A 15,051-nucleotide genomic window follows, 5' to 3' on the forward strand; every position below is an offset into this window, starting at 1 on the left:
TCTCTAATGGAGGCAACCTGAAGAGTGAGCCAAGGCTGGATCTGATGCATCCTTCTTCCACCTAGGCTGCCCCCCTCCATGCACCTGTGCTGAACACTGGGGGGGCAATTGTCGGGGTGGGGTGGGTGGACTAGTGGGAGAAGGTTAGAGTAGGGCTAGTGATCCCTCTTTTTATATATACATATCTTTTTTTTTTTTTCTTTGACTCTTATTGTTATTTGGGGGGGTGGGGGGGAGGGGGGTGGGAAGAGGAAGGGTGTCTGCAGTGCAAAGTGGAGAAATGGATGAAGAAAATGTAGCCGGCAGCGACGATCAGCCCCTGAGTTTGCAGAAAGCCCTGCAGCAGTGCGAGTTGGTCCAGAACATGATCGACATCAGCATCTCCAACCTGGAGGGGCTCAGGACCAAGTGTGCCACTTCCAACGACTTGACACAGAAGGAGATCAGGACATTGGAGGTAGGTGACCAAGCACCATCTGATTTTTTATTCCCCCACCATCCATGCTGCCAGTGGGTTTGTTTATATCCCCTTGCTTGATGTGCAGTGCCATAAATTAAGCAGCTGCAGTGAGATGGAGTGAGCCTGCGCATTCTGCAGGTGGTCGCAGCAAAGGTGCTTCTATGGAACAGACTGTGCACTGTGTGCAGAATACACCCCCATCCATCCATCCTCCTTCATCTTCCCCAACCCACACCTTTTCACACATTCTTGCTGAATTGTTGCAGATAGATGCCAGGAGGCTTCCATTGCTGGTGCATGGAGATGATGGCCCCCAATCACTAACCAGGAGGACCACAGCACAATAGCATTTCCACAACCTGGCCCAGCTAGGCCCTTTATTCCACATACCTGACCTCTCTTATCTAGGCATTGCAGGAGGCTTAGCACCTATCAGATGGTTAAAGGGAGCTTCATTGCATCTTTTCCTAAGCAATGTTCCCTGTTCTAAACACATAGACCTTTAGAGAACGTTACGGACAGGGGTACGTTAACATGACACGTTTGATAATCTATAGGCTGTATATATATATATATATATATATATATATATATATATATATATATATATATAAGGTCTAGGACTGCATAGACTTGATACGATTTCAGGTGATCTCAGGATCTGTTTTGCATACGTGATATAATCACATTCTGGGTTTTCAATCCCCAGTTCTTGAATTTGGAGGTTTCAGTCGTTTAAGGGTTTTTAGGGATAGATTATTTACCAAAGACATAGGTGTAAACAGTATGGCCTAGTGTATCTGCAGAAGGTGGCTTGTATTTTCCCTGTAAGAGGCCTAGTGGACATACAGTAATTGCATCACTAGCCCTAATAAAAGTGGTTTGTAGGGTAAGGCTGGCCATACATGTTCTCTTGTACAATTTTCCTTTAGATTTACCAAAAACCATATAATATGAGGTCAAAGCTAAACAACCTTCAATTGTATAAAAAAAAAAAATTGTCCCTACTGTGTATGTATGTGAGTAAAGGGCCGTACACACTTGACGACTCCGATTTTTCTCTGTCTTCTCAGCGTTCATTACCGTTTTTAGTCAACAGTGCATAAATATTCACGAAATTTCTCGTCCGATTTTTCTTTTTTTTTTGGCACATTTGTTCCTAGACTTCCGTGTTGTCAGCAACTTCAGATCATGCGCGGTCTTTCGTATCCGATTTTTCACGGATGTACTGCATACACATTAAACGAAAATCGGTCGTCTGGGGACGGACGAAAAAAATTTTGGTGTTTGTCCCTCCGTTTTTTTTCGTTGAAAATGTCGGCATCGGCTCCTGAAAGTTGTGTACACACTAGGCGAAAATCGGACAATTTCACATCGGGGGGTGGGAATTTTCGGCAGATTTTCTACTAGTGTGTACCCTGCTTTAGGGACCTTAGATTGTAAGCTCCTTGAGGGCAGGGACTGATGTGAATGTACAATGTATATGTAAAGCGCTGCGTAAATTGACAGCGCTATATAAGTACCTGAACTAAATAAATAAATTAGGCAGGCCCTTGCATTACATAGTTTAAGGTAAATCTAAAGGAAAAATATACAAGGAAATTGAACATATATGGCCAGCCCAAGTTTATACTCTAAAGCAGGGTTTCTCAACCAGGGTTCCATGGAAGCTTAGGGTTCCTCCTGAGGTTGCTAGGGGTTCCTTGAGCAATGGGCAATTTCTGCCTCTCTGATAAGTTCCCAATGACACCATTGTTCCTTTTAGCGATCTGTAAGGGGGTAATTGTTCCCAATGGTGACACGAGTAAGGAGCATTCTTCCCACTGACTGTCACACTAATGTGTCATGAGTTGTAGATTTTAATTTTTAGCAGGGGTTCCCCGAGACCAGAAATTTATTTCAAGGGTTCCTCTGTGTTGAAAAGGTTGAGAAAGGCTGCCCTACATCCTAGTACATGCCTCGAGATTATCATACAAATGATCATCCTTATGTTTGCACGCTAATCTTCATATCGAAAACAAATAGTTTACCAAAGTATGAAAATGATCATACGACAGAATAAAAATTCAGAAATGATTAAATGTATTTGTATTGTATTTTTAGACGAGAACTGTACTGATTAAACAAACATTTTACGATCTTTTACAAATTTTTCGTGTTTGTCCCTTCGGACAAAAGCTGTGTTAAAATTATTGTATGATTGCTTAGAAAGTGGTATTTTTTGTACGATATTCTGATCATATGCACGGGGCTTAATGTGGTGGTCTCCAAACTGCAGCCCTGGGGGCTGGATGTGGCCCTTTGCTTGCCTCTATCAGTACCAGGACAGGTTTGTCTAGCTGGGCGCTAGGATACACTAGCGAACTGCACCCCCTCCCCCACTGGTAATGCATGTCGTAGAATGGGTTTACTGCCCACCCTCTTACTGACATTTAAGTGTTACTAAACCTACAACAGTAAAATCAGACTTTATATGCAGTAAAGCATGCTTGTTATACTCACAGTGGAACCTAAGGGGTTAATCCTGTGCACTGTGTAAGAAGGCTGTTTGATTCTGTCTACTCTGATTCTCCCCTTCTTCCATTGTCCCCAAGTCATGATCGTTCAGAGCCTTGGAGGCACTCTGCACATGCTCAGTTTGGTGTGTATTGCTAGTTTTTTTTGGGAGGGTGCATGTTTTTATCACAGGGCCCATTGGCACTGTCCAGACAGAGGTTCAGGGGTCATGCAGCCGTAAATGACAGTCAGAGGAGAATGAAAACTCCTCCTACAGACACTGACGCAGACACTGATGGAAGGCATAAGATTGCCATATACTGCTGATGAGAAAAGGTATTTAGTAATTTATTTTTACTAAAATAATTGCATTTCCAACTGTACTGTGACATACTGTGACTGTACCAGATATCATGAATTCAGGGTCCTGGGTTTAGTAACACTTTAACAGTGTTATATAAGTCCTCCCACTGACCCAACTGATAAGGCCCTTTTCCTCTCACTGACAATAATGATTGGGCACTATTCCTCTCACTGACACCAAGGATGTAGCACTATTCCTCTCACTGACACCAAGGATGGAGCACTATTCCTCTCACTGACACCAATGGTGGGGCACTATTCCTCTCACTGACACCGATGATGGGGCACTATTCCTCCCACTCACACCAATGATGGGGCACTATTCCTCCTACTGACACCAATGATAGGGCACTATTCCTCCCACTAACACCAATGATGGGTCACTATTCCTCCTACTCACACTAATGATGGGGCACTTTTCCTCCCACTCACACCAATGATGGTGCACTATTCCTCCCACTGACACCAATGGTGGGATACTATTTCTTCCACTGACACCAATGATGGGGCACTATTCCTCCCACTCACAACAATGATGGGGCACTGTTCCTCCCACTGATACCAATGATGGGTCACTATTCCTCCCACTGACACCAATGATGGGGCACTATTCCTCCCACTGACAACAATGATGGGGCACTATTCCTCCCACTTGCACCAATGATGGGGCACTATTCCTCCCACTCACACCAATGATTGGGCACTATTCCTCCCACTGACACCAATGATGGGGCTCTATTCCTCCCACTCACACCAATGATGGGGGCACTATTCCTCCCACTCACACCAATGATGGGGGCACTATTCCTCCCACTCACACCAATGATGGGGCAATATTACTCCCACTGACACCAATGCTGGGATACTATTACTCCCACTGACACCAATGATGGGGCACTATTCCTCCCACTGACACCAATGATGGGGCACTATTCCTCCCACTGACACCAAAGATGGGGCACTATTCCTCCCACTGACACCAATGATGGGGCACTATTCCTCCCACTGACACCAACGATGGGGCACTATTCCTCCCACTCACACCAATGATGGGGCACTATTACTCCCACTGACACCAATGATGGGGCTCTATTCCTCCCACTGACACCAACGATGGGGCACTATTCCTCCCACTGATACCAATGACGGGACACTATTCCTCCCACTGACACCAACGATGGGGAATTATCCCTCCCACTGACACCAACGATGGGGAATTATCCCTCCCACTGACACTAATGGTGGGACGCTATTTCTCTAATACCCAAAATAGGGCACTGATGCCAGGACATATTATGCTCAAACTGGCCACAGTGCAGCTCCTCTAAAGTAACCTGGTCTTTTGTTTAGAAAGTTTGGATACTCCTGCTGTAATGTGCTCATTTTCTTGAGCTTCTTAAGCCTCATACATACGATAAAGATATTGGACGAATGATCGCCTGTTTTTTTTTTTGTATGCTTGTTTCATATCGAAAATGAAGAAGTTACTAAAGTTATGAAAATTGTCATATGACAGAATACAACTTCGGAAGTGATGTAATGTTTTGTATATTATTGTAAAGTATTATTACGTTTCTGAGCACGCGTGGTATTGGTTACACTATTTTTTTGGGACAAATACTGTACTGATTAAACGAAAATCATTAATTCTGGTATTCTATAAGCAAAGTGTGTTTGTCCCTTCAGGTAATTTTGCATGAACTGCCGTGATCGGCTCTCGAAAGCTGGGTTCTAACAATCAGAGTATCGTATAATCGTTTTGAAAGCGGTATTTATATGTCCAATTTTTGATCGTGTGTACTGGACATTAGAGGCAGATTCAGAATATTTCCTCCATTTTAATGCACTGAAACTTAAAGTATGTAATTTGCTCCCTTTTCATCTGTTAAATATGCAATGGAGCTCTGGTTCAGACTGCACACTGCATGTGATTCGCACAGGAATCGCACCACAATCCTGTGCAAATCACATGCAATTCTGTGCGGTGCGATTTGAACCTATTCATTTTGAATGGCTGAAATTACATCGCATCTGCATGACAGAGGAGCAGGCAGCTTTCTTTTAAATCGCACTGGAACCGGATCGCATTGGTGTTTACAACCATTGTGATCTGGTTCAGGCGAATGCTCTGCGCTTAGCGACCTGCTTTTGGGGTGTCGTGAACTTTTAATTGACACCCGCAGCAAATCACATGAACACAGTGCAATTGTTATGCGGTGCGGGAAAGGGTTTTATTACATCTGTTCAACCAGCGCAAAGAAAAGAGCTGTTTATCCAGCCAGAAATCTTATGAGTTGTTATCAGTTTGCATTGTTCCTTGCTATCTTTGTTTACTTCAAAACACCTTCCCCTGTTATGGAGAAGAGAGTAGTCCCAACAGTGTTATGTAGTCCTAACACTCCCTGCCCTCGAGTGACAACACTGCTTAGCACGGTTGTCACCCTAGGACAGGAAGTATGGTAGGATTACCAGATTCAACTAAAGGAAAAACAAAGTGTGAAAAAAGAAAACAAATACAGCCACCACATCTAAGGACCGGTAAGCTGCAATACTATCAGTTTATGTTGTTGGTTTTAGATGCACTTTAATAAAACACATACACATATTAGGGTGTCATCCTACAAAAAGTTTTTTATTTGTTTTGCAACAAATGTAGCGGTATTCTAAAAAATGCATTTCCAGTTATCCTGCTTTAGAAATAGATGCCTAAATTCCAATGTTGTTGATCATAATACAGCTTCTGTGCCGGTTCACACGTCAGCGATGTCAGACATCGCATGTGATTTGCAGCACACTTCTCTGCAAATCACGTGCGATGTCTGTGCGTTTCAAATTCAGCCATACAGATTGTATGGCTGAATTCACATCGCATTCGAACCAAAGTCGCACAGGACCCTTTTTTTGGTCCGCACCAGAATCAGATCGCATGGGTTTGCACACCCATGCGATCCAATTCATGTTCGAATTGACAGTTCACACTGCGATATGCGAACTGATCTGGAGGTGTCATATACTTTATATTGCAACCCCCAGCGATTTGCATATGGCGGTGTGAACTGCTTGCAAGTCGAGTGCGCAGTGAATTCTCAGGGTTCCCGCATCGCATATGTGTGAACCAGCAATCTACCTTTGCAGCACCTATTGATAAGTGACGTGTAAAGTGAATATAATGGCAAAAGTGCTTACCAGAGTGGCAGTTCACACATATGCAATGCGGGAACCCTGCAAATCCACTCGCACTTGACTCACAGACAGTTCACACTGCCATATGAGAATCGCTGGGGGTGTCAATACAAAGTTAATGACACCCCAAGATCAGTTCGCATATCGCAGTGCGAACTGTCAGTTCAGACATGAATTGGATCGCATAGGTTTGAACACCCATGCAATCCGCTTCTGGTGCGGACCCAAAAAAAGGGTCCTTTGTGACTTTGGCTCGAATGCGATGCGAATTCAGCCATACAATCTGTATGGCTGAATTTGCAACGCACAGACATTGCATGTGATTTGCAGAGCAGTGAATTTACATGCGATGTCTTCCATCACTGAAGTGTGAACCGGCACTAAAGGGGAACTTCACCTGGCTATGAGAAAAATAAAAGTCAACAGCCACAGGTACTTTATTTGCTGACTTTTAGGAAACACATACTTACCAGCCCATGAAGTCCAGTACTGTCCTCTGTGCACCTGTTTTTTTTGCAGGGCTTTTGATCTTCTGTGCCATTCATTTGCATTCGGGATCCGGCTGTCACTACATGATCACTTATAGCACTTAAAGGCAGGGCAGCCATCAGAAATTTTGGGGCCCCTTACACAGCTTTAGGCCTGGGCCCCTCCGGGCCAGACCACCAATATTCCATAGGGCCTGACCTCTGGCTATCCCACCGAGTCCTTCAGTGCACCCACTTCTATTTTAACACTCTTACAACTTAATACATGAAAATGAATCCAATCCATCAAAGAGACATCCCCATATATTCAGCAAAAAGACATCCCAATCCAGTAAACAGACGGCCTTGTATATTCAGCAAAGAGACATCCTAATCCAACAAAGAGATGGCCTCATATATTCAGCAAGAACACATCCCAATCCAGTAAAGAGCCAGACTCTAATATTCAGCAAAGAGTCATCCCAATCCAGAAAAGAGACATCCTCTAAAATTCAGCAAAGAGACATCCCAATCCAGAAAAGAGACAGCCACATATTTTCAGCAAAGAGACATCCCTTTAACTGCTTACTCTGCAGCCGCCCTGCTTTAGCAGTTGCTAGTTACTACAGCTGCAACAACTCGGTCTTGTTAGTTGGGGCCTGGGCGGCCGGGCCCCTCAGAATGCCCGGGCCCCCTACATGTGTATGGGCTATCCCCCCCTGATGGCTGTCCTGCTTATAGGACTGCTTAATGGTTCCTACTTGAACAATTACAGTAGATCCCTGGAAGGTCTTGGAATAGAGGCCACAAGCACACTCACTGTTCAATGCATATCATAAAATGTATACCTGGTGATGCTGGAAACATTTACTTTTTCTCTGCTGCTTTAGCAGTGAGCAGTGCATCAGGGTTAGAATCTCCAGTACGGAAATTAGCGATAGTTTATTGGAGCTGTGTACTCTCCTCTCACTATCACTTTGTAACATACTTCCTTATTCCTTTCTGCCTTATCATACCTATTTTTAGTATCTCTACCTTTGTTGCATTACAGCCTAAAAAAATAAAAGATATAAATCATCCAACCTGTTCTAAAATAAAAAAGCATTTTTTTTAAAATCTGGTATCGTTAAGAAATATTAAATGGAATAAATATATAAAAGTGATAAAATAATAATAATAAACAAAACCATTCGAGGGACCAACATGGAGGCTGCCACTTCTGTATTCTCTTTCTGGAAGTGCTGCTTTTGCTGGCTGGTACGCTGACTTTCTTACTTCAGGACTTTGCTTCACTGAAAAAGACTTCTGACTTTTCTTTGACTTTCTGGTCGTTTTGCTTGTTCCAGGTCAGTGACTCAAAAAGTATTGATGGGAGCAGGTTAGCATAATAGCCAGGCAACTAGCACTTTCAAAGCAGGGATGACAAGACGCTTCTATGTTTGTCTCAGGAAAAGTTTATTTTAAAGGCTCATTCACAAAAGCATAATTGTATTATCTGCATGGTATGCAGGTTCTTGCTGGCAGAACTAGCAGAAGATCCTGCGTAAAGTACACGTGTAGATGCATTTAAACCTGTACAATTCTTTAAGTGACTTTATGCGAATCCACATTCATGGGAGGACTGGGCCAGGGGGGCAGTTGCCCCCCGGCCACTCTGATGCCCCGTAAAAAGGCTGCATCGCGTCTGCCACAGGCAAGCCTAAAGAATTCCTGGTGAAGAGGAGTAAAAATTCCCCGCCGCTTACCTACTGAGTGTGGGATGAAGACAAGGACAGAGCGCGCCCCCCCCCCCCCCCCCCCAGCATGGATGGTCCAAACTGTGTCTGAGCAGAGGCCGTTTTCATGCCCCACTGGAGACTCGCCTCCCCTGTCCAGCCCCGAGTTTGGCCAGTGAGTAGAGAGTACCTGGAGTGGAGCTTCAGCCTGGAATGGGGATCAGGAGGAGGCCAAGGAGAGGGAGAGTTGGAGGAAAGTCCAGTCGCTGCACCATGGGCCTCTGGTTTGTACTTGCCCCCTGGGCCGAAAGTTGCCAGTCTGCCCCTGTCCGCATTTATACACATACTCACGTAAAATCTGCATACTGTATATACAGCCCTGGATGAAGCTGTGTCCTACAATGTTTTTGTACACCGCTAAACACAGCGCACATTTTCATTTGTAGATGCAGCTATGTGTAGGGCCCTATTGATTTCTATAGTGCTGTGTTTAGATGCATACAAAATTATTTGCTGTATGCATGTAAATAGGGATGGGCCGAACACCCCCTATTCGGTACGCAGCAGAACTCCCAAACAGGGGAAATGTTCTAACCCGAATGGCGAACCCCATTGAAGTCTATGGGAGCATGAAAAATCGAAAGTGCCAATTTTGAAGGCTTATATGCAAGTAATTGGCCATAAAAGGGGTATGGGTGTCTGGGTACTGCCCTGGGGGACGTGTTTCAATAAATATTAAAAAAAACTATAGTTTTTTCTGGAGCAGTGATTTTATTTATGCTAAAAGTGCAACAATAAAAATGAAATATAATGCCTGGGGGGTGCCTGTAAAGCGGCGCATCTGTAGCATGCATAAAACATGCTACTGCAAAAATGATATTTCTAAGGGAAAAAACAAGTCAAATCCCAGTTAAAATGACTCGCGGTTACAATTTCCAGCACCCGGCAGTTCATACCAGACCATTATCGGGGCATGCAGCCTGGCAGGACAGGAAAGGGGGGGGGAGCGAGTGCCCCCCTCCTGAGCCATACCAGGCCACATGCCCTCAACATTAGGGGGTGGGTGCTTTGGGACAGGGGGCTCCGCCTCCACTCCATAGCACCTTGTCCAATAGTTGATGGGGACAAGGGCCTCTTCCCGACAACCCTTTCGGCTCTGGTATGGATTTTAGGGGAACCCCACACCAAAATAAAAAACAAAAATGGCATGCCCCCCCCCAAATCCATACCAGACGCTTATCCGGGCATGCAGCCTGGCAGGACAGGAAAGGGGGGGGAAGCAAGTGCACCACTCCTGAGCCATACCAAGCCACATGCCCTCAACATTAGGGGTGGGTGCTTTGGGACAGGGGGCTCCGCCCCCACTCCAAAGCACCTTGTCCCCATGTTGATGGGGACAAGGACCTCTTCCCGACAACCCTTGGCTGTGGTTGTCGGGGTTTGTGGATGGGGGGCTTGTTGGAATCTGCCATCCCTATGTGAATGGGTATTGGATACGTAGTACCCCTACCCATTCACCAAAATGTGCACAAAAGTAATAACCACACAAGAGTTTATGACAAATCCTTTATTTAAAAAATAAACCCAAAAATTAGAAAAAATAAAAAACGCTCCGCCTCCTTAGAGGCCTCCCACTGTATGCCTGTTCCACGCTTTGACATTTCTGATATAGACAAGGGGCGGGGCCACCTGGCTACGTCATGCGGTGGCACTGCCCCCTTCTGACAACATGTGACATGAAAAAACATCGGGCAGCAATTAACCTAGGCACAGTCCTGAGAGAAACGAATGGTTAATTCCATCTACATATGTCCCATTTGAGAGGTTTTCCTTCACTTCTCGCCCCTTATACAGAACAGGAAGTGAGAGGTAATTCCTTCTTAAAATATTGCCACTGAAGCAATTTTCATGTTTGGAAGATTCCCCCTTTATGCCTGCTCTGGTTGCAACTCAAAAATTGTCAATTTTCATTTATTCTTGTAAAAATAAAAATGGCTTTCCCGCTGCTATCTTCACCTTATCCTAACCGAACCGGTGATGCCACCCTGCTCCTTTGCCAGGTTGAATGACATTCAGCGCAGGGGGAAGTGGGATACCGAGTTTGGAATTGGGCTTTAAAAATCTTTATCTTTTTTTTTTTCCAGCTAAAAGTTGCCCAGGCACAACATAGCAATATATATTCCCGGGACAGGGGGAGGAAAACTTTTATAAGGTAGTGATTAGGGATACTTTTACATAATTCTTAGGCTGGGGTATTTAGGGGCTGTTTTAGCAGGCACCCTATCCTAAGTGCAAGCTGAAGTGATTGGCTCAGTGAGTGTAATCATTCAGCAAAGTGTACCCTTTTCGTTGCATATTGGCCAATAAAAAGTAATATGGACTTGCAGCATTTAAAGCATAACTCCACTTTTGTTGAGAAAAAAACATTCCCCTCTGGATGATCTGTGTATATTACAAGGATTTTACCAAACTTTTTTGCAGATTCCTACCTTTTGTTATTCTGAAGGAATCACTGTTTGTTCCTCTGTGCCGAGTGGGTCAAATGGGAGTGGTTTCATAATTATCAATCAGCTGTGCAGCTGCAGGGCTCTAATGAGGAAAGCTACTGGGCCTTCATCCCTTTAGACGTGTTCCTATTGGGAGTATCTCACCAAAAATGACATTTTTGTTGCAGGAGATGCCAGAAATCTGACTTGTATCTTAGGCAGACTTCTGGGAAAATTGGTGAGCAAATCACACAAGCAGGAAATGATGTTTCTGGGTGTGGTCAGTATACAGCTCCAGGCAGCCATATTGCATTGCATTTTTAGAAAATTACAACAGCTGCAGACTGAAAAGTAAAGGTAATTTTTATTAACATTCAATTACAATATGATTTGTGTCACAATTGTATACGCTATATTGTTTTTTCTTTATTTGCTATTTTTCCCCCCCACGAAAGTGGAGTTACCCTTTAAGCCTTGCCTGTGAATTGCAGGCTCGTTCACTAATATTACTCTTCTAGGGTAGGCCATTCCCTGCCAAGAGGGTGTTTGAAGGCTAGATGTAGCTAGAAACTTGTTACAATTCTGCATCCAGCTGATTATGTACCTGGCCTAGTAGCTAAGTCAGGCTTGAGAGAACCAACTTGAATAATTCAGGTGACAACACAGAAAAAGCAATTTTTTTAAGTGTTAACTTGCTTTTCTTGCTGACATCACACCCAAGATGGCAGCACCCAGGGGCTTTCTGATGTCTAGCCAAGGGAGGCTTTTACAGGCAAATAACTTGCTCAAAATGCATCAAAATGGGAATTTTCTTTTTTTTTTTAAATAAATTGTCTGACAGCAGGGTCTCTTCAAAATTAAACTCAAGTTTTGTTTAAAATGGCTAAAAAACTTAAAGCAGCACTCCAGGTTTTCCAAGTCTTCTTGCTGGTCTTGTGATGTCATCCCCGGCTCCTCTTCTGACGCTGGGGTTGGGTGCCACTCAGTCTTGGAATACTGTGAACTAGGGATCGACTGATTAATGGCAAAGCCGATATATCGAGGGCTGATATGCACTTTCCCAAAAATATCGGAATCGCCCCCTGAGGTTACCGATATTGCCGATATTTCGGGAAAGTGCATGTACCGGGGTGATGCCTGCTGCTAGAGGCATCACCCAGGTACTGGCGTTCATGTAATGACAACAGATGGAGCTGAGAAGCCGCTCGGCTATCATTAAAAGGAGCGGGAGGGGACGTGCCCCCCTCCCCCACCTTCTGCAGCGGGAGATCCAGGCAACCAGCCTGCACGGCCGCATTCGGCTCTGATCGGGTCTCCAAGTAAAAACCTGGAAATTATGTCATGACATCACTTCTGGGTACTGGCGCCAGATTAAAAAAAAAGACAGCATTCAAAACAGCCAAACGTGGCGTTTTGAATGCTTTTAAGTGCAGAGGAGGGGTTTGGGGTCTTTTAGACCCCCAGATCCCTCCACAAGTGTACCTGTCAATAAAAAAATATAGGCCCATATCAGCCGATACTGATATGCATTGTCCAAAATATCGGTATCGGCAACAAAAACCGATATCGGTCGATCACTACTGTGAACCAAGTCCTCAGGATGTCGATAATGTAAACGACAGGCTGGGCTCACAGGGAATGGACAGAATGACAGTGGGTCGTTCTGCTCTCAAAAGAACTGATGGCGATGGACCAAGGAGGAAGTTAGGGGCAACCCGGAAGTGTGGGGAGGGTAAGTACACCTTGAGACAATTTTTTTGGCATGCAGGGGAGGCGGAAGGACCCATAAGGAAAAAAATAAGCTAAAGTTCTCCTTTATTTGCAGTCATACCTACTATTGCCCTGTAGATATTGAGATAGGCATGACAGTACATTAGCAGAAAGGCAAATGCTAAATTAAGATTTTTCACCAACTCTAGGCAAAGTAGAACTATAGGCAAAACTTTTTTTTTTTTTTTGTCCATTTTGGATGGAGTAAGGAAGGGTTATAACCCCTTGTTAGATTTTTTTTCACCATCTATGTCCCATTGCAGAGATTACCCTTCATTTCCTGTCCCATAGCCAAACATTAAGTGAGAGGAAATCCCTGCAAATTAAGGGAATTCTTTGGGGACCCCCCCCCCCCCAGATCACCAGAGCTAGTGTCCCCATTGGAAGTTTTTCCCTCTCTTACTTTTCTGGTGTCAACCCAAAATTTGGGGTTTTCTTTTGCTTTCACTTTCAATGTAAATAGAAAAATAGGAAAATAGTAAATAGGAAAATAGAGGGGGTGAATCTCCGTAACAGAGGCATAGACAGCAATAAAAGCTGACAGGGGGTTCTAATCCCTCTCTACTACATCCAAAACTAAAAAAAAATTGCCTTTTGTCATACTTTAATGCAGGATACTTGTGGAGATACATGTAGTGTGGGCTCAAGCTGTCTGCAGGTTTCTAGTAAAAGCTGTGAACTATTGAAGGGAGAAGAGGATGTCAAATCTTAACAAATGCTATGATAAATTGGGTATACCTGGCATGAATGCTTGGAAAACAATTAGTAGATTTTAGCAGCCTTAAAAAGCCGTGGCTGGGTACAGGTGGAAATGGGAAGATTTTTGGATACAAGATTGCTAGTTTAGCAGTGATGTATGTTGCTTCTTTTTGTTTTTGTTACAAAACTACTGTTTGTTTTTCCTAAACTACAAATATGGCAACATTTTATTATTCTGTCTAAATATTAAGGCTCCATTCACACCTGGGCGTTTTCAGCTCCAAAAACGCTCAAAAGAAACGCTTCCAAAACACCCAACAAGTAAAACCCCATTCATTTAAATGGCCCCTGTTCACATCTGAGCGTTTTGCAAAACGCCTGTAACTGAAAAAAGTACATGAACTTCTTTTTGGGCTGATTACCAGCGTTTTTGATAGATGTCAATGAAAAACGCCTGAAAAAATCGTGGTAAAATCGCGGTAAAAATCGCGGTAAAAATCGCGGTAAAAAACGCTACGCTCAAGTGTGAATGCAGCCTTAAGGTTGGCCTGTGGCTACTTAAAAAGGAGTAATCATACCTTTGAGGAGCAGTGTGTGATATCTAAGTGCCGGTGTAATGTGAGAATTACCTACCCCGTGAGAAAAACCTACCCTCGTCACTTCCGGCCAGGAACAGCTGAGCAGCGCAGCACTGCGCATGCTCACAGCGCCGGATACCTAATGAAAGAGCTGAGGACCTGACTAGTGCGCATGCTCACAGCCCCGGATACCTAATGAAACAGCTGAGGACCTGACTAGTGCGCATGCTCACAGCCCCGGATACCTAATGAAACAGCTGAGGACCTGACTATTGCGCATGCTCACAGCCCCGGATACCTAATGAAACAGCTGAGGACCTGACTAGTGCGCATGCGCACTAGTAGGAAATTATCACGGTGTCCGTGAAAAAAACCTACCCACGCCACGCTTACATTAAAACAAGTGTGCTGCAATATAAGTCATCTCCGCTCCTGTCCCTGTCACTACCCTGATCTGGGCTAGTAAATATAAAAGCGGGTCTCGGCGCCGTGATTTATCTTTTCATAGACCCGCCGCCGCTTTTATATTTACCAGCCGAGATCAGGGAAGTGACAGGGATAGGAGTGGAGATCACTCGTATTGCAGCACAGCTGTTTTAATGTAAACGCCGGATTACATACAGTGCCGTGCAACCGGAAGTGACGAGGGTAGGTTTTTCTCACGGGTAGGTAATTCTCACGGAACACCGGTTCACACATATATATGCGATGCGGGAACCCTGCAAATCCACTGCGGGATGCCGCATTGCACCCAACTCGCAGGCAGTTCACACTACCATATGCGAGTCGCTGGGGGTGTCAATACAAAGTTAATGGCACCCCCAGATCAGTTTG

General features: G+C 44.4%; 1 protein-coding gene across 2 annotated transcripts in view; it reads left to right on the forward strand.

The window, feature by feature from the left end:
* Positions 1-204: 204 nt before the first annotated feature.
* KSR2 (kinase suppressor of ras 2) overlaps positions 205-15,051 on the forward strand; it is a gene marked incomplete at its 3' end in the record, with an annotated part of 683,082 nt that continues 668,235 nt past the window's right edge. For both annotated transcript variants that reach the window (XM_082252187.1, XM_082252188.1), the window contains exon 1: positions 205-457. In XM_082252187.1, coding sequence (XP_082108313.1) covers positions 281-457 — 177 coding nt within the window. In that variant the 5' untranslated portion in view covers positions 205-280. The remainder of the gene's footprint in view (positions 458-15,051) is intronic.

Source organism: Pelophylax lessonae (assembly GCF_965119305.1).
Source record: "Pelophylax lessonae genome assembly, chromosome: 1".
NCBI lineage: Eukaryota > Metazoa > Chordata > Amphibia > Anura > Ranidae > Pelophylax > Pelophylax lessonae.